The 19,173-nt window shown below is 42.7% G+C and overlaps 1 protein-coding gene across 1 annotated transcript in view; it reads left to right on the top strand.

The window, feature by feature from the left end:
* TXLNB (taxilin beta) overlaps positions 1-19,173 on the top strand; it is a 118,302-nt gene that overhangs the window by 54,957 nt on the left and 44,172 nt on the right. The window contains exons 7-8 of the mRNA XM_086927563.1: positions 2,024-2,098; positions 3,273-3,365. Of these exons, the coding sequence (XP_086783689.1) occupies positions 2,024-2,098; positions 3,273-3,365 (168 nt within the window). The remainder of the gene's footprint in view (positions 1-2,023; positions 2,099-3,272; positions 3,366-19,173) is intronic.

Below are 19,173 nucleotides of genomic sequence, written 5' to 3'. Positions count from 1 at the left end.
GAGGTCCCGAATGCTCGACCTAAAATGGTCAAAACACTTCGTCACATCCCAGAACACAGAGTAGAAAAAATAATACATACAAATAAATAATAAACAATATTGGCATTTACAGAATTAGCAATGCAACTAGAATTGTGATGATAGTCCACCAACAAGAAAAACTGGCTTTCTTGACAACGCCCATAATTGGCCTTTTGTATATTGATTAGCCAGTCACCCAATTTCGCCCCTGCAGATTATCCATACTCCCTCAGATCCAGGACCTTTGGTAATCTGTCACCCTTATTGGGAGCAGAAGCATGATACTAAGGAATGTTTTATGCAGCGAGTGGTTAAAGAATGCAGGTGTGAATGTAAGACAGTTAGATAGGAAACTTGTGCAATCCATGATTCTAAATATGGGAACTACATAGATAGCCCTGTTTATATGTTTGCACTAGCAAATAATTGTAAACGTTCATCAAGCCTGGTGCTAGATTTGTAAAACCAATCTGCAGACTTCATATTGACATTTAGGGGCCGATTTTGAAGCGGTCAGAAAAGGCTCCAACCATCGGTCGGAGACTTTCCAGGCCACATCTCGGTTTAATTTCTGACTGCCACATTACAATGCTGGCGGTCAGAAATTAAAGTGGGCGGTTATTCCGACTGGCTTCTGATGGGCTCAAGGAGCCCGTTGGCCAGTCGGAGGTCAGCCCATAATTCCAAAGGGCGGCCTTTCTGCCCTTAGGATTACAATACTTGGTCTCCAGCAGGCTTTCTACGTGGGCTTTCCGACATGAAAGCCTGTTGGAGAGCGAGTATGGGGGCCCCTAACAGCACCCCCCTGCCTCTGTGGCCTCCGGTTGAGGGCAGAGGGGGCATCCATGGTGCCCCCATGTTCATCCCTGCACCCTGAGGTGCCTGCCACATGGTGCAGGGATCAACACAGACTCCCATTCCACTATGGGAGATTGTGTTACGGCCGGTTAACGGCCATAACACGAGCTTCCATAGAGGAATGGGAGTATTCGAACTGTGTTTGGTTGCATTATAATAAGACGATCGGGACCGGAGGTTGTCCATTCCCGTTTCCAAGACGGTGTTGGGTTAACGTAAGTCCGCCCGACATCGTGATAGGACCCCTAGTGTACCCTCTACTCTGAACATCTTCTTGTAGCTGTGCACCTACACCCACATCTAAACAAACACTGAATCAAAATATTGACCCTACAAATCAAAGCATATTTACTTCTCGAATCAAGGATCTTCCAAAATAGATGGCCTGATGATATAGTTATATAGTACTATGAACGCACCTTCTGGGAAGAGATTTAAAAGAAACTTCATTATTTCTAAAGTATTTAAAGAAATGATTGCAAGTGACTTCCCATAAATGAGCCATCTAGATTGATTTAAAATAAAAACTGTCTTGTTTTTGTAGCTCACGTGGTGGGAGATCCTGGTGCACTCAAAAGGTTTGTGACTGCCCAAGTACCATAAATATCGACCTGATCATTGTCACCCAGGCCTAGGATATGTGAGGGAAAGCAAGGCAAGCATAACAGAAGTCAGCTAGCAGTTCCATAAGAGATGGGTGCCAATCGTGGAATTGCTTCAAAGGAGTCATGAGAACTAACTCTAATCAAAGAAGTGACTTACAAAAACTGTCTCCAAATCAATCATCTACAAGAGGGGAAAGCATGACTCTTGATCTGAACAAGAAAACTGTCTAAATCCTTTGCTTATGAACGCTGTTAAGAAATTGTATAAGATATTGATTGTTGAGACATGTTACACATGATGAACAGCTATAAACAGAAAAGGTCCACCTTTATTCAATGCATTCCATACACTTGGTAAAATGTATCAACAATTTGCACTAGTGCAACGTTTCTAAAAGTGAAGCAAACTGGCACAAAGTGTTGTAAAATATTTTTTTTTCCAGTGCAAAAAGTTGCATATAGTTGAGCTGAATAAACAGGCAAGTAGTTCATAATGAAAACTTTAACAAATGTCTACTTTTTCATCAAATGTTTAACAGTTACTGAACCAGGCGGCTGAATGGAAAATACAGGCACAAATGATGAAGGAACAGGAAACATTACTAAAGGCACAGGTAAAGAGTTCTATTATCCCTTTTGCATTTGTAAACCAATTCTACATATAATGAAATATAGTTATATAGTACTACACATGTCACGCTTCCATTTAGAACAACATTGATTTTAAAAGCATGAGAATAGTCAAATGTAAGGAGGAAGTGTAGGAATTTCCTTCCTTCCTAGAATGATTACAATTGCAAGCCAAGAGGAGGAATTATACAGGTTATTATACAGGTTTGCTATGAGAAATACTTCGTAGGATGAATGATGCAATGCAAGGACAAAAATGTGGAAGGTTTGTTGCAGGGATTCTGCTCAGGAACAGAAGTATGCTTTAGACCACAAAACATCAGTTTGTTAGGACTTAGTCACCATACCACATCAGTACCTATGTGCCCGAATCCGACTAGCTTATAGTGTGCCACTTGTCCTCCTAACCTTCCCAGAGAGACAAGTGATTTGGCACCCCAAAACACAGCACTCGAACCCTCTCACAGATTGTGGAAGCAGGTCATCCCCTTTCGTGAACTGGAAAATCAAACTACAGATTATTCATCAGAACTGGCGTCTAGTTGTGAAAATCTTGGATTTTGGGGAAAGTGTGTGAGATCACTATGGTGTGTGAGGAAGATTAGAAGGAAGAATTAAACAGGGGCGATACTCTGTGGCAGGCAACTGAATCACTAAGTGGAAAATGGAAGGATAAGAACATTTTCAGTAAAAAAAAATTGTAAGCCTTTTTGGTCATTGATAGAGGAACTAGTAGTTATTGATAGACTTCTCTTTTAGAGGGGCAAGGTTGACTCCAGCAGGCATGATGAGCAGTTAGCCCATGCACATCAAGAGCAAGGTGAGACAGAGTGGAAATTTGTGGGGCAGGTTTTTATAATGAAATTGGTGAGAAATTTGTGAAGTGTAGGTGCAGTGACACTATTGATGTTCCATAAATTTACACTGGTAACAAAAAACAGGAGCAACCCATAACCTTGTTTGGAAGTGTGCAACTATATCAACAGCAGTTTTGAACCTGGGTTTATTTTGGGTAACACAAGTGATCTACCACAATGTACACTGAATTCATTTATTTGCTCATCAAAATATCTGTTCATTTGGCAGCCTAAGGACTGAATTTCAAGTTAACGATGGAAATGAAATATGACCAGAAATTACTTTATTTTCTACACTCAGATTACGCTTTATTCAGAAAAATTTGAAGAATTCCAGGCTTCTCTGTCAAAAAGTAATGAGGTTTTCAGTACCTTCAAGCAGGAGATGGACAAAGTGAGTATTACTTTCCTTGCTGGATTGCCACATGGGTTCTTTAAGAGGGTAAACCGTCTCACTGCCTTATTGTCATATTTATACTCTCTAACAGAGCAAGATCTATCACCACCATGCATATTGTCAGCAATTTCAAAAGTTTAGAAATGCATTGTTTTAAAATGTAGTGGAGCAAGCAAGACCATAATTTCCTGTATACGTTTTAAAGTGGCAGTGACAGTACTTGGAGTTGCAGAAAGTGCCTCTGCAGGTGTTATAAAGTTCTTGGATATTTGCAGCATGTACAATTGTCCATGGGGGATAGGATGTATAGTTAAACCTGTTTATAGCATTGTAAATATAAGCCTCGAGGTATTAGCCAGTAGGTAAAATCTATTGAAAACCCAATAAGAACATATTTAGCAGATTTCATCCAGACTCCGCCTTGCTCAAGGTAGATGTAAATATCACACGCTTGCCTGGCCCTTCCTCTATTCTCATGCGTAGCCCCCACTAAAACAAGGCTATGGTACTGAACTGTGTAATAGTCTATCCATAAACTCGTGATCCAAATCAGATAGTAGAGAAAGCATGTCTTATGTTGATGTGACTTGGGTAAATGACGCCCTCCTTTCACTTTATTGCAGTGAAAAAATATTCCTGCAGTATCTTTTGTAAGTGTACTTTTTCTAATGCTAAAATGTTTCCTATGTGACATGTTCTGTACTGACAGGCACAATGTGGTACCACTGCTGTTGAAAGTACAGTTGATTAGAGGAGTGCACCTCTATAGCCCTTCTGCTCCTATGTAGCTGGACCTTGGGAACGTCTTCAAGAAATTCTCGAAAAGCTGGTTCTATTGCCATTAATTTTGTCTTTTCCAAATGAGTTGTTTATGTGGCCCTATGGTTTAAGCATTGGAATTCATGTGCTCTGAATGTGCTTGGGTAACAAGTGGGTCTGCGTAAAAACCTTCTTTTACTCCTTTGCAGCACAGTTGAGCATATGGGTGGGAGTCTGTGAGGAACTATGGGGAGTGGAGTGAAGATGATTTGCAAAGGTTTCCCTTCCCTGTTTTCGTTAGACTACTAGACAATCATGCATTCTTTTGCATTTATAAATATAAATATATCAAAACAAATAGCACTCCTACCGGGACTGTGTGGTACCTTGGGAAGTGGTGTGTATGTCGGCGAAGCACTCTGACAAACCAACGTTTTCACCAAAAATCATGTCTAACACACTCTCAGGATCAGGTATAGATGCTATCAGGAATCCGTTTATTTTCACATAACCCGTTTCCGCTGCCCCGCAGCCTTGACCAAATGTGAAGTAAACGCCAATCAAGTGCAATGTAAGCATATTACTAACAACATCAACGAGGAAATAAATATCAGAGCCGATTCTGTTTCGGCCATCTTGTAGTATATTTTGACACAATTATGTACATACTGTAAACCAGAACATTACACACCACTGGTACTTCTCCTGTAACACCGCACAGCTATTCATAAATAACCCATACACAATTACCAAGTGGTTCTTTATTGTCATGCAATGCAACCGCAGTACTGTCAATGTAAAGACATCAGAAAAGTGAGTAATGTGTTCGATAATGAAAATGGATTAGGCTTGTCGCAGACTCGACAGGAACAAGCATTGGCATAGCCAATAGGTCTCGCTTTTGGGACCTTATAAGTATTTCGTTATTATGCAGCACAATAGCCTTGGTCCAACAACATCAACTGTTGCATGGGTAAACATTTATAAGGTCCCAAAAGCGAGACCTATTGACTATGCCAATGCTTCTTTTGAGAAGTTGATGACAGAGGGATTGGTCCACAGTGATTGTGTTTTTTGCTTTCTTGAATCTTGGTGTTTTTAGAAGCAAGTTGTCTCATCTTGTAAGGGTGTTGCCTCCTTGCGATGGTCAGGTTTTGTACAATGTAGTTGTGGGATGCCATAAATAGAGTTTTGTATGTGATGCAAGCAAATTTACAAAAGATTCTTGCTTCATTGGGGTAGCCGCATCAGTGACAACAGTATTGGTCGAAATGTGGGCAAACTTTCTCGTATTGGTAGCTGTCCTAGCTTTGACAATGAGGGTTGCTTTTAAGGGTTTTGGGTGTACATTTAGAATCTCAGCTAGAAGGTAATTTCTGTAGTGAATCCTGAACAGTACAAATGATTGGATTTTTAGTTTTAAATCTGCTACAGATATATCAGTTTGATTCTGTGGAGGAGCGTAAGTTGAAATTGTTTCCCTTTCCCATGTTATTCACGTGTAACTAAATATTAGGTTTAACGAAATGAAGGCAACGTTATTTTCGAGACTCGAAGGTTGTGAAATTGAAATTCACACCAGTGATTTCATGACTGAATGGGAACAGTGCAATTCGGTGATGATATTATGAAACACTCAGGACAGTGCTGCTCAGCTTCTTTCTCATATAGAATAGTTTTAAAAGAGTGCATGACGATTATATCAATACAGCTGAGAAGCCTAGAAGGATCATTAGGCACGCAAAACCTTGGTCCAGGATCCGACGGGCATCGCCAACTATTTTTAATGTTGTGTGTGTCACAAAGCTGGACTCTGGCTGGGAACGTGATTACTTCTCATTAAGTGGGTATTTTGTTTCTATGAAATGTTTGAGAAGGGTTAAGAAGATTACATTTTTGCAATAAAGCAGGATGGAGAGGATTATTTTTGTGTTTTGGGGTGTACACTAGAAATTTCAGAGGAGAGCGGCAAGCAGATTCAAAATGAATTTTCTGGGTTTTTTTGTTGCATTTTTATATGGCTCGAACTCGACCCCATGTTATCAGAGCGCTTTACATGAGTACCAGTTGCATTACAAACAGACACATTCATTTTTATATTTTGAGGCACGGGGAGAGAATTCCCCAGAATCAGAGGATGCTTGAGCCGCCGGCCAGACTTAATCCTAGTTCCCCAGCTTCAAGGTCTTCCGTTTTAGCCTTTAAGCCACATCAGTCTGGCATACTTACACCATACAAACCTGAGGATTTCCTCTAGGAGGAGTGGGAACTGTACATAGACTTATTCAGAAAAATACTAGTGAATTGTACTAGATACCTAATTTACTTTATTCTCTCAAATTCATTTTACACTCGAGATAAATCTAAGGTTGACCACTTGCTTCTGTTGAAAGCAGCTCTTCTTCTCCAAACCTGTCAGTGTTCTCGTCATGCTTTCGTCAGGTTGCACCCATTATAAACGCAGTGCCATATCTACTGTGGACGCTATCATTGCTGTCCATAGGGGTCCGGACTACAGATACCAGACTGCCTTGCTGCCAGGAGGAGGAGCTTAAATGTAGCCATCCTTTGACGCTCCCGGGTATAGACTTGGCCAAAAGCGGGCCCGTCACCGCCCGGAAGGGGCTGGACCATGCTTTTCAGTGTCAGCGTCTTCAGGTAAGGTGGGTTGGAAAATCTCTCCACCGATTAAGCGAGTTTGTAATAAAACTTCTATTCTGACACTTCTTAACTCTGCTGTGGGAGCCAATAATGAGAAAATCTCGAAAGTGGAGGTTGAAATGTGATATACATGTGACCACAAATAAGGAGGCAGTTAATATAGATAATCTACCAGAGCCCGTTTTATGTTGTGCAGACTGGGGGGATGAATTTGCTGACTATTGAAGCGGAGGTTCATCAAACGAAGGCTCGTGAACCTACTTACCCTTTACATACGGCAAAAAAACAGAAAGTGACTTGAGCTTGCATCTAACTGCAGTTAATTCAGGCCGCCAAATGTTTGGGAGAGGAAGCTCAGCTGAACCTATTTTCCAATGATAATCTAATCATTTGGATTATAGGTTGGATGGGTTTCGCCAGAAAATTGAATGGGTAATAAATATCAAGCTCCTTGGATGATTGTTTGCAGCTTCTGACTAAAATGGAAAAAAAGAAGCATTGGCTGCGCTGATGTGAAAGCAAAAGTGATTCCAGGGACGTGCTCTGTGGTGTGGGAGGGGCAGAGCAAGGTACTTGGGAGAGCACTGCAATGCTTTATGAGCCATGATGGAGGAAAGACAGATGGTGGCTGCGCACGTGCACGTGTGTGTCACCGCAAGCTTGAGGCCATCAAAAGCCTCTGGTAGCACTTTGAAAACACACTAACTAAATGTCTTGCAGAGCGGCGCATGCGCTGGCTCAGGCGAGACCTAAAAAGGAAGTGGAGTGAAGATACATCTTTCTATGTGATTGTTTTACATCAGGTCCAGAGCAGATGGTTACGTCGATAGATTAGATATGTAAGGGGTGTGAAAGGTACGATGATTTGCAAAGGTTTCCCTTCCCTCTTTTCGTTAGACTACTAGACATCATGCATTCTTTTGCAACACTGGTGTTTGACTGAATATAAATATACATATATCAAACACACAGCGCTTCTACCGGGACTGTGTAGCTTTGGGAAATGGTGTGTATGTTGACGGAGCACTCCGACAAACTAATGTTTTCACCAAAAATCTTTTATAAAGCATACTCAGGACCTGGTATACATGCTATCAGGATTCTGTTTATTTTCACATAATTCTCTTCTGCAGCCTCGTAACATTGATTCTCACGGGCTCCACAGGAAATAAATCCATAGGGGGGTGTAAGAAACCCTAGGCAATGAAATGAACTACGTCAAAATTATTGATAGATATGGTGTAGGCCAGGTTACCCCCATCAAAAGAGAACCATAAATTGATGGGAAACTCCTTGAAATGTGCGCCATTCCTGCATGGTGCTGTTCTTCCCCCTTTACAAAATGGAAAGTGGAGCCTAGAAAGTAATGAAAGACTAATAAAAGGCAAGTGTCCTTGCATTGGACTAGCTCACATACTACCAATGGCATAAATATGCCAAAACTGAAATAATGTCCTCATGTGAGGGACTGGGTGAACAATACTCAGTATGAGTCAAGAGGAAAACCCTCACATGTTCAAAGATATTACTCAAAGATCCCAAATAAAAAAGAGGAGCCTCCAAAAATTAAAAGTCCATCTGCTGTGCGGATAGTGACTGCCAAGGCTCTGTGTCCAAACATTGTTAAGTGAGAAATGATAATATAACTCTTATCTGGAGGTGCATTACCTGGTTGTGCCTTCGAAGAAAATGGTAGGGAACCCGTACAGGTGTCGCCACCAAAGCAGGGTGGGTCCCTTCCTTTTCTCCTGTAACCAAAATAAAGTAAACCAAGAAATACAGGTTAAAATCACATAATAACATACAGGTTACTTATATATATCTCATCAATACCTGCATAGAAGGCATCCTAAGATGAGTAAGTAAACATCAGAGATAAAAAGAATAAAAAATGGGGGGGTGGAATGTGTTACTCTTCCCGCAAGTGGACCCCCTGTTCTTCCTCCTGGTTCAATCCCCACTGGCTCTTGGTCTGAAGGTCAATAATATATTTGCATTCCTTCTTTCTCAGCTTGACAACCCTATCATCACCTCTGGGTGTGTTCATTATCTGCTCGATGGCAAAATAGGAGAGAAGGAAATTGTCTGTGAAATGGTTGTGTTGGAAATGACATGCTTCAGAGGAGTGAGGGTCCTTTTTGGTAGTTGCCCATTGTGCCCCTGGATGGCACAATGGGCTGACCCAGCAGTGAAATCATTCTTCCTCTACCCTCACAGCTCTCAAACTCTCAGAAATACCCTCAGATTGCTATACGCCACTCTCTCTTTTTTGGAGTGGTGGCTTCTCCAACCAAGAGTAATAAAAAAAATGTCTGTTAAAAAAAGGAAAAGACTTTTAGGGGCAGTGGAAATTACATAACTCTGATAGGAAATACATTTTTGCTTTAAACAAGATAATACACGATAGAATATAAAGTTTCATTTTGTTTTTGACAAAGAAAACAGAAACAGAGCAGATTTTTTTAGATTAAAAACCTTCAAGCACACAGTGGCAGGGACAACTTAAGAAAATATTTACATTCAGTTAAAACATCTCTCTTTCATAGACACTGTTGTAAAACATTCCATTTGCCACTGTTGCTTTTGTTACTAAATAGGCATCAAGTGTAAGTAGTGTCCCACCATTTAATGGCAAGTATAATGATGTTTTGTCAAATTGAGACGGGATAGAAACTGTGCTTAAAGACCTGAAGTTGACCAGACGAGAGAGGCAGGAATAGTGCATGAGAGAGTGAGAGAGATGGTTGAGAGAGAGTAAGAGAGAGAGATAGAGGGACAAGTTGAAAGGGCATCTAGAGGGAGGTGGGAGGCGAGAGGTGGACTAGTGCACAACATGAGGAGGTACAGGAAGGTAGCATGTGTGAGTAAGTAGTATGGAGAGGAGACAGGTAGTGTGAGGGAGGGATGAGAGAGGGCAGTGGTATTGCAAGATGAGAGTGGGTAGTGGGAGTGTAAAAGAGAGAGATGAGGAGCAATGGATGTGTGGGCGAGATATTACAGTGTTGGTTGAAGTACAAGGTAGAGATGTATTGTATTGGAACTGTTTGTTGTGGAACTGTGTGATATGGAATTGTGTGGATAGTAATTAAATTGTATTAGGTGTATTGGAAATATGTACAGTGAAAATGTGTGTTGTGGAGTTAAATATGTGTAATTATGTGGAATGGTATTGTGTGTTGTGTATTGGCATGCTGTGAGGTTGATTTATGTGGTGTGTTGTTACATTTTGTTGGATGATGTGGAAATATGTGATGTGTATTGGAAGTATGCGTTTTTTGTGGAATTGTGTAGTTGAAATTTGTGGTTTGGTGTGGAATTATGTGGTGTGTATTTGAAGTGTGTAAAGTTGAGTTGTTTGAAATGATGCCTATTTGAATGATGTGTCATGGTGATGTGTCATGGTGTAGTGCATTTATGTGTATTGTTGGTATGTGGCATAGTGTGAATTTATGTGGGGTGTATTTATGTTGTTTTAATTAGAGTGTAATTATGTGTAGTGTAATTCTGTGGTGTTTAATGATATTATGTGGAGCATAATTATGCTGTGTGGTGCAGAATTGTTTGGCATTGATTTGTGTGGTGTTGTGTGGATTTATGTGGCATGGTTTGTTTCAGTAATATGAGGAATGGTATGGAGTAGTATTATATGGTGTGGAATTATGTAGCTGACAAAAAGGAGAAAAGAAAGAAAAGAGTTATGGCAAGAGAGAATGAAAAAGAAAGTGAGAAAGGAGGAAATGAGAGAAGATATGAAGGATAGAAACAAAGAAACATATTGGAAATAAGACTGCAAGAAGGAGAGGATGAAAGGAGGGACTGCAAAAAAGGAGGGAAAGAAAGTTAGAAAGGAATAAGGAGAAAGAAGGGGCAGCTAGAAACGAATTTGCCCTAAATCATAGGATGTTGAGCCAATGCCGAGACCTAGTTCCCCAGCTCCAAGGTCGGCAGCTGTAGCTATTAGACAACCACCTCTCCTCTGTTGGCACGTGAATATAAAGTAGTTTTCAAATGTTCACATATTATCACCCAAAATCATAATAAAATAAATATAAGGCAGAATAAGAAGTAACAATATTTACATCAAACCCTTCTGTCCTTCGCGGTAACTGCGGTCCAATCAATATAATAGTCAGTTTCAAACAACCTCTCTGTCCTGGCAGGTAACTGAGAATGATTCACTATAACACTCTGGGGCATATTATCAAGAATGGCATTAAAATTATCGCTGGTTTAGCGGCAGAAAACTGCAGCTAAAGCGGTGATAATGTGCTAGATAAGATGCCCTGGAAAATTCCAATAGAAGCCCATGTTCACACCAGAACATAGACTTCCTTTGGAATTCTCAAGGGCATATTATCAAGCCCATTATCGCCGCTTTAGTAGCAGTTTTCTGCCACTAAACCGGCGATAATTTTTAACGTCGTTCTTGATAATATGCCCCTGTGTTCGTTACATGGGCTGCCTCAGGAAAAAAAGTGCTAAAATAAAGCATCAAAGTAAAGCTAACAAACAGGCCAAAATAGCTTCTGTTGTGTAATATATTTTCACGAAAGGCTCATAAAAGGGCATTTTTGGACCTAGTGTTGCATGTGGCATCACAGTTAGGCTGCCTATTATCTTGCAGTATAAAAACAATAAGCTTGAAATCCAGCAAAAGACATATAACATACTTTTAATTAGTTATACGAGGGAGATGTTTTTACATATGTGTTACATTGTGTCATTTAATTTATGAAAATGAAAAGTAGTTCACGCTTGAAGTTTAAGCAAAGTCAAAATTTAACTTTATTCGGTTGATTAAAACCATCAAAGTACAAAACACAAAACAAAGCAATTCAAAGCAACTCGATCAGATTACAATGTTCTTTTTTTTTTTCTTTCTTTTTTTTTTATTGTCCTCATTTGCCTTGCCCTCCTCTTAATTAGCCGCCAACCACCTAGCGTGTCGTACTCCGAGATACGAGGTGTTTACTATCGCCCACTCGGTGACACGATTTCTGAGGATTGGCAGTAGATGGACTTTAAGAGGTAGAGGGAATGAACAGAAGTGGACTTGTACTTACTCCATCTTGGTATTTATAACCTGTAGGACCAACCATGGTACGAAGGAAAGGGGCCCTGGTCCTTGGAGTAGATAGGCATAATCAGAGGACCGGGGGGAAAAAAAGAAAAAACCGGGCAACTATTTCCATTGAACCAACAGGTCCCAGAAAGCCAAGTTACGTTTACTGCAGGTTCTGGCCATATCCACCTTAGATGTTTCGTACATAGATGACAGCCAGTTTACGTATGATGGTGCTGTATTTTCCGCCCAGACTTTACATATCTGCCTCCTGGCCAGCAAAACTGCATAAAACAGAAAAGACCTTGCATGGCCAGTTATACTAGCATCCAAGCCAAAGATAATAAGTGTGATGGACAAGGATATATTTAAGATAGAATCTAGAGTTACTTTCACTTCCTCCCAAAACTGGGCAGTGTAAGGGCAGTCCTTGAACATATGCACGTCTGAGGCCTCGAGGTAGTTACACTTATTGCATTTCTTGCCTGGGAGGAATTTAGACAATCTCAGGGGTGAGAGGTAGGCTCGGTGTATCGTGAAAAAATGATTACGTCTCAGCCATGCTGGTTTAACAATTTTGTATAGGAGGGTACAAGATCTTATCCAAGTTTCTAAACATTGGGCGCCTAACTCTTCCCCCCACAATTCCTCCGGAAGAGTAAACTCACCATCAGCTTCCTCTAGCAAACTCCAGTACCACTGAGTCACCTCTTTACACCCCTCCTTGTTGTTCCACCAACTGTTGTTCCAGGCTACTAGTCTTCCCAAGTGGTACCCCTTCCCTACACAGAGCCTTGGCCCAACTGTCTAATTGTAGGAACTTAAATCTAGAAAGCCCAGGGCCCAGCTGTTCCTGTAGCTCCTCCCAAGACCTCAACGACCTTTCTGCCATCAATTCTCCCCATCTTGTTATTCCTCCATCCCTCACCGGGGTTGTTAGCCTGTCTTTCAGACATAGTGGCAGGCCCGGGGAGTCCCAGATAGGTGCATAGTTTGAAAAATACGGCAGACCTAATCTTTTCCTTATCTGTACCCAGGCTTTCGCCTGAGACATAAGAATTTTTAACAACTTTTTTAAAGAATTTTTGGTTTGGTCCCCAAATATAAACAGGTATCCGTCAGTTGGTAAGGCAGCCCCTACTAGCACGGCTTTAAACATTGTCCCAGCAGGTGTATTTGATGGTGTTTTTAAAAACATTCTAGAGTGGGACAACTGAAAAGCCCATGCATAGTACTGCAAATCCGGCAAGGCGCGCCCCCCCCTTTTCCCTTCTCCTCCTCAACTTCTTCCATGCCACCCTCGACGATTTATATTTCCAAATGAAGGAATTTATCTCTCTCTGGCACTTACCCAAGGTTTTACCATCAAAGGCCAGGGAGATGGTATTAAAAATGAATGTAAATTTAGGGAGGATAGACATCTTTATCAGACTCACTCTGCCCAGTATGGTAAGTGAAAGATTGGACCAAGTTTTTAGCAATTTTCTACATTCATTGCAGACTCTCTCTAAATTAGCTTGAGCGATGCCTCCAACTTCTTGAATCACCCGGATTCCCAGATATCGCATAGAGTTGGTCACATCCAGCTGTAAATTAGGGATGCTCCATGCCATGATGTCAGTTTTACTGGCATTTATCTCATACCCCGAGATGCGACCAAACTCTTCAGCCCTCTTGATAACCACAGGGAATGATGTCTCTGGATCGGATGTTAGAATAAGGATATCATCTGCATAGAGTGCGACCCGTCTCTCCCACTCCCCAAATCTGAATGATGGAATGTTTTCATCTCCCCGTAAGATTTGAGCAAAAGGTTCGATGTAGAGATTAAAGAGGAGGGGAGAGAGCGGGAAGACCTGCCCCGTGCCCCTCATTATTTTAAAAAATTCTGTCAAGGCACCATTAATTAGCAGCCTTGCTGATGGGGCATTATACATGAGGGTTACGGCCTGGCAAAACTTCTCACCGAAGTTAAACTTCTTCAACACTGCAGCCAGATAGGGCCAATTGACCCTATCGAATGCTTTGGTCGCGTCTAGGGTGAGTGTAGTCAATGGAAGAGAAAAGGTCGAAGCAATATCTATTGCCCCCACCAAATCGTACGTCAGGTCAGATAACTGACGCCCTTTAATAAATCCCCTCTGATCTTGATGGACAATTTCCCCTATTACTGACCCCAATCTTGCTGACATAATGGAAGCGAAGATCTTATAATCGCTATTCAATAACGATATCGGGCGGTAGGACCCACACAAGGTTGGGTCCTTTCCTGGTTTGGGGATCAGAACTATGGTCACCTCACCCCAAGATTTTGGGGATCTTGCCCCTTCCCTAGGATCCAATTGAAAAGGGCAGTTAGTGTAGGGGCGATAACATCCCCCAAGGCGCGGTATAGTTCACCTGGTAGCCCGTCAGGGCCTGCCGCCTTCCCATGCTTGAGTTGCCTAATAGCTTTTCTAACTTCGGCCTCAGATATTTCCATCTCCATACATTCGCTCTGTATTGATGAGAGAGACGGTAGGGAAATCTGGTCCAACCATGTATCCCTTACCAGCTGGACGTTCGGGGTATCTTCCCTATAAATCCCCTCGAAAAACTCCCTAAAAGCAGTACCTATCTCCTGGTTAGAAATCCTGGCTACGCTCTCACCCTCAACCATGATTTCTCTGATGTAATTTTGGGCTTGGTCAGCCTTAACCTTCCATGCCAGTATCCTGCCCGCAGCCTCCCCGAACTCAAAATGGGAGATTTTACTCGCCTCCCATCTCTTCGTGACTCTTTCTTGTAAGATGTTCTCGAATTGATTTTTCAGTACGCCCAGATTTTTTTGTTCGTCGGGTGACCGATTGAGGCCCCAAACCTCTGCTCAATCGACTCCATTTCCTGCTCAAGATTCTTGATCTTCTTTCGATACATACTATGCCGGTAGGAGGCTCTGTTTGTTATACGTCCTCGCAGAAAGGCTTTCAGGGTCTCCCAAACTGTATCTAGTGCCGCAGATTCTAGATTATCCTCCAGAAATGAGGTAGTCTCGCTTACCAAAAAAACTGACTTCCTCTTCTTCTAATAAGATAGTACGGTCGAATGACCAGGATGGATGTTTAGTCTGGGCTTCAAGTTTAAGAGCGAACGAAAGAGCTGAATGGTCCGATAGATGGGAGGGAAGATAGTTTATCCCAGAGAGGGAATTTTTAAGGCAATAGCTGAATAGCGCGTAATCGATTCTTGATTTGTGTTTATATTTGAGGTTCCTATAAGAAACCCCTAATTTATTACTCGCCTTTTCTCTCCATAGGTCTGCCAAACCCAGCTGTGTCATTATTCCAATAAGGGACTGTCTGGATTTGGAGGACGTGCAGGCTCTAGAGTTGGTAGATTTATCTAGGTTTGGGTTAAGTACGATGTTAAAATCCCCTGCCCAAACGATAGGAACTTGGGAGGTCATCAAATGGTTCCTTATTGTCTCCAAGTAAGACGGGTCATCAATATTGGGCCCGTAATACCCGACTAAAATACACACCCAACCGTCAATAGACATTTTAACCAAGAGCCATCTCCCGCTCTGATCCTCCTTATAGTCTAGAATCTGAGCCTTCGCTGATTTTTTACATACTAGGAGTATTCCTCTTATATTAGCATTGTGGTCAGTGCAAATGAATTTGTCTATCCATTTCTGCTTTTTAAAAAGAATATTAGCCTCTGCTTTTAGAAGATGTGACTCCTGGATGACGATGATCTGCACGGGGGAATCTCTTAGATATTGTAAAATGCGCTCTCTTCTACCCCTCATGCGCAGACCATTGACATTCCATGACAAGAATTGAACAGAGGTCATCGTCTGATGTCTATCCTCCTTCCCATTTCCTTCCTCCTAACGAGTTTTTTCCCCCCCCAAAGTTGGCAATATACCCAACTGGGGCACAGAACTAAAATAGGAAGACCTGACTCCTGAGGATTTTTAACTTATTTATTTTTATTCCCCCCCCCCACTCCCGCCTCCCCACCCTTGAAGTACCCTCCCATACTTACTCCGACCAGATGTAAGGCCGGATTTGCGTCCTCTGACACCCTTCCCCTTTGCACCGCTTAGTGCCCCTTGGACCCCTCTGGAGCAAACAAACACGGTTGGATTTTTTTCGGAGGACTCAAACTTGAACCCATATCTTCCCCTTTTTATTTACTTATATGTTTGTTATTTATTTATACACTTTTTTTTTTTTTAGTAAGTTTTAGATTTAACTACCAATACATCACCCCCATTAGTGTGAGCAAAAAAGGAAGGGGAGGATTTATATTTCATGCCTTTAAACTCCCCCCTAATTCTCCCTTTCTGCCACCTCGACCCTTTATACTCTATCCTATAGGTAGTTACAGATCGGGGCGTTAAATGGCTTAGGAAGTGGTATTTATTCGAGATCAACTAATGTATCCTACCTATGAAGGGAAAGGAGGGCAGCAAGACCCAAGCCCACTCTAATTGTTACACCGCTAAACTCCACCCTGAGAGTGACTACTGATGGACTCCAACAATTCATCGGCCTCCGAAGGGGATCTGACATTGTGCATCTTGTTATTGTACATGACCCGCAAAAATGCGGGGAACCTCATCTGTACAGTTGCACCGGCAGACCTAAACTTGTCCATCCTCCGGCCCAGTTCCCACTGTCTATCCAGAGTGGATTTGGAGAGGTCAGATCGTACTTCGGAAGAGAAGTCGGGGCCCTTTAACGATTTTGCTTTTAATGAAAGGTTTAAGATTTTCTCCTTCAGAGTGTACGTAAGGAAATTGATCAAGATCTTCCTAGGCTTCGTTCTGCTAGGATTTAGGCAAAACGGGTCACGATGTATAAGTTGGATGTCTTTATCAAGCTCCTCGATAGATTCCTCGAGATTAAGAGAGCCCTTCAAAACTTTAATTGCGAAGGCCTTGAGATCCCCCTCTTCCTTTCCCTCTGGTATCTTCAGGAGTCGCAAGTTGTTTCGCCGCGAATAGTTTTCCAATGATTCGACTCTCTCTTTCATAGCATCTCCTTCTCTCCGTAGGTTTTGGATCTTAAGTTCAGCAACCTCCAGACTTGCCTTCAATACCCCCACGGAGCCCTCAAGTATCTCTGTCCTTTCACTCAGCCCATCTACTTTCCTCTCCAATACCTCACATGATGCTCGTATATCGTTCTGATTCACCTTAGATATCAGAAAATCATTCCTAATTTCTTCCCTCATAGACGCTATTGAGACTACAAGAGCCTCCAATGTGCTCCCGGTACTATTTGCCTTCTCACTCTTATCACCTGCATCAGCCCTCTCCTCTTGACCCGTTGGAGCTTGCTCACAGCCAACATTGCCTTCAACGCCTATTACCGGGAGAGGCGGTAATTCAGCCATATCTGAAGCTAGTGTGGGGGTTTTAGTGTTGATACTATCGGTGAGAGGGCCCGAAGGCGTAGGTGTATTCGGGAAAAATGTAGGCGATTGAACAGATCTATCTGGGACTTTAGCAGGTAGCAAATCCAACACCTGGGGCAAAACTTTGAAAAATGAGCGCAATGAGAGGGTAATCTTTCCGGCGGCACTATTTGAACCTAAAGTGTTAGACCCCTTTTGAGAACCACCCTTGTTTTTTTTGCCCTTGACCACCACCTTAGCCTTACTACTACTTGCCCTTTGATTGAGCTTACTACTTTCTATACTAGTGGTAGTAGTTTCCGTAGTGGAGTGGTGGAGTGGTGTGGCTCACTGGTTAGAGGCGGCAGACCCGGAAGCAGAGAACGGCCCAGGACCAGGGTTCAATTCCCGATGCGGCAGGGTCGTGGACCAGGGTCAGCGGACTCGATAATTCTCGCCTCGGTGCCTACTCTAACCAGGGATCACACTCGGCAACTCTGGGCATTAGCTTGCCTCATCTCTACAACGGCCCCCCACATTCGCCGGGGATGCCTGGTTTCACCTTGGAGATACCCAGTAGATACCATCTCACAGGGATAGCCAGGACGGGTTCCCCAGCGGTCTACAGCGCCACGACGCCTCAGGGCAGCAGTGCGCTTTACAAGACCACATACATTACATTACATTACATTACAGTAGTAGATCCCTCCCTGAACTTGCACCCTCTGTAATTGGGGATTCTGAGACTTGTGGTTTCTTTTCTAAATTCTGATTCTTCCCCCGTTTCCTGCTCGCGCTCTTAGAGTTTGCTTTCCGATTAGGGGCTCCCCTGCTGCTGGATTTATCTGTCACCGTGTCTTTCACCACCCCCGACCTACTTTGTAAGATCCACAGTCATAATGGGAGTACAGCCAATCTTCACCTCCGTGCAGACTTTCCCCTGGTTCCTCTCTCCTCCACTGGGGTTACTAGCCGAAGCTGAAGGGGTCTGCTGCAGCTGTTGACCAACGCTCCCACCGCAGCCCAGCTTACCTCGTAGGAGCCCCCAAGCCATGCGACCACGGCGGAGCTCCACGGCTGCTCTTCGCCACCGGCTCCAGAGAGGTAAGGGGGAAGGTTCGGTAAGCAGCGTCTCCAGCCCGGCACATCCGTGAGCTCGCGGGTGGCAGCAGAGAAAAAGCTCCGAGCAGACAAAGCAGTCGATGATCAGTGCTGCCAGCAACACGGAACGAGCGGAGCACTTCTTTTTTCGGGATATGGAAGGTGGAAGATTAAAATCCGCAATTACGACTCATTAAAGCTCCATTAATGCTCCAGAAAGGCAGCAGCACCGCGGTGCATCGGAGATAGCGTTGGGCACGCGTGCCGCACTAGCCTGCAGCCGCCATGTTCTTCCGGTGCAGATTACAATGTTCTTTGCAAATTTGCACCAAAACTTTGTATGGCAAAGTGACCCCCCCCCCCCCCCACACACACACAAAACAATGGCGGCGGAGACAAAAATACAGAACTTCAACTCAAATTAATCAGTCCTTGGAGTGAAATAAATATATAAAATAAAATGTAACCCATCTTAATCTTATCCAGTATAATGCGAGGAGAACATTAAAAGATTAAAAATAGCTAAATAGCATAATTTAAAAAACAGATACCACACTATGGTTCAATGATAACCTGATTGTGCCTATTAGAAAACTTGCAACCCCAAAGCACACCACTGGAGACGCTAGCATTTGCAAATATGCCAGCGCTGGCCTAACTTGTTCAAAGTTACAGCCTCTAATGAGGGGGATAATACATTTCCTGCGTAAGGAGTTATAAAAAGCACAGAAAAATATTAAGTGGAGAATGTTCTGTTCAGAGAAGTTATCACATGGGCAGGGATTTAATGCCCCTACCTTAAAAAACCTTTATGGAAATGCTAGGAGCTAGGGGACC

The sequence above is a fragment of the Lissotriton vulgaris genome, chromosome 6 (assembly GCF_964263255.1).
Source record: "Lissotriton vulgaris chromosome 6, aLisVul1.2, whole genome shotgun sequence".
NCBI classification, from domain to species: Eukaryota; Metazoa; Chordata; class Amphibia; order Caudata; family Salamandridae; genus Lissotriton; species Lissotriton vulgaris.
The sequence above is the reverse complement of the archived record's forward strand: the minus strand, read 5'-3'. Positions and strand labels throughout refer to the sequence as shown.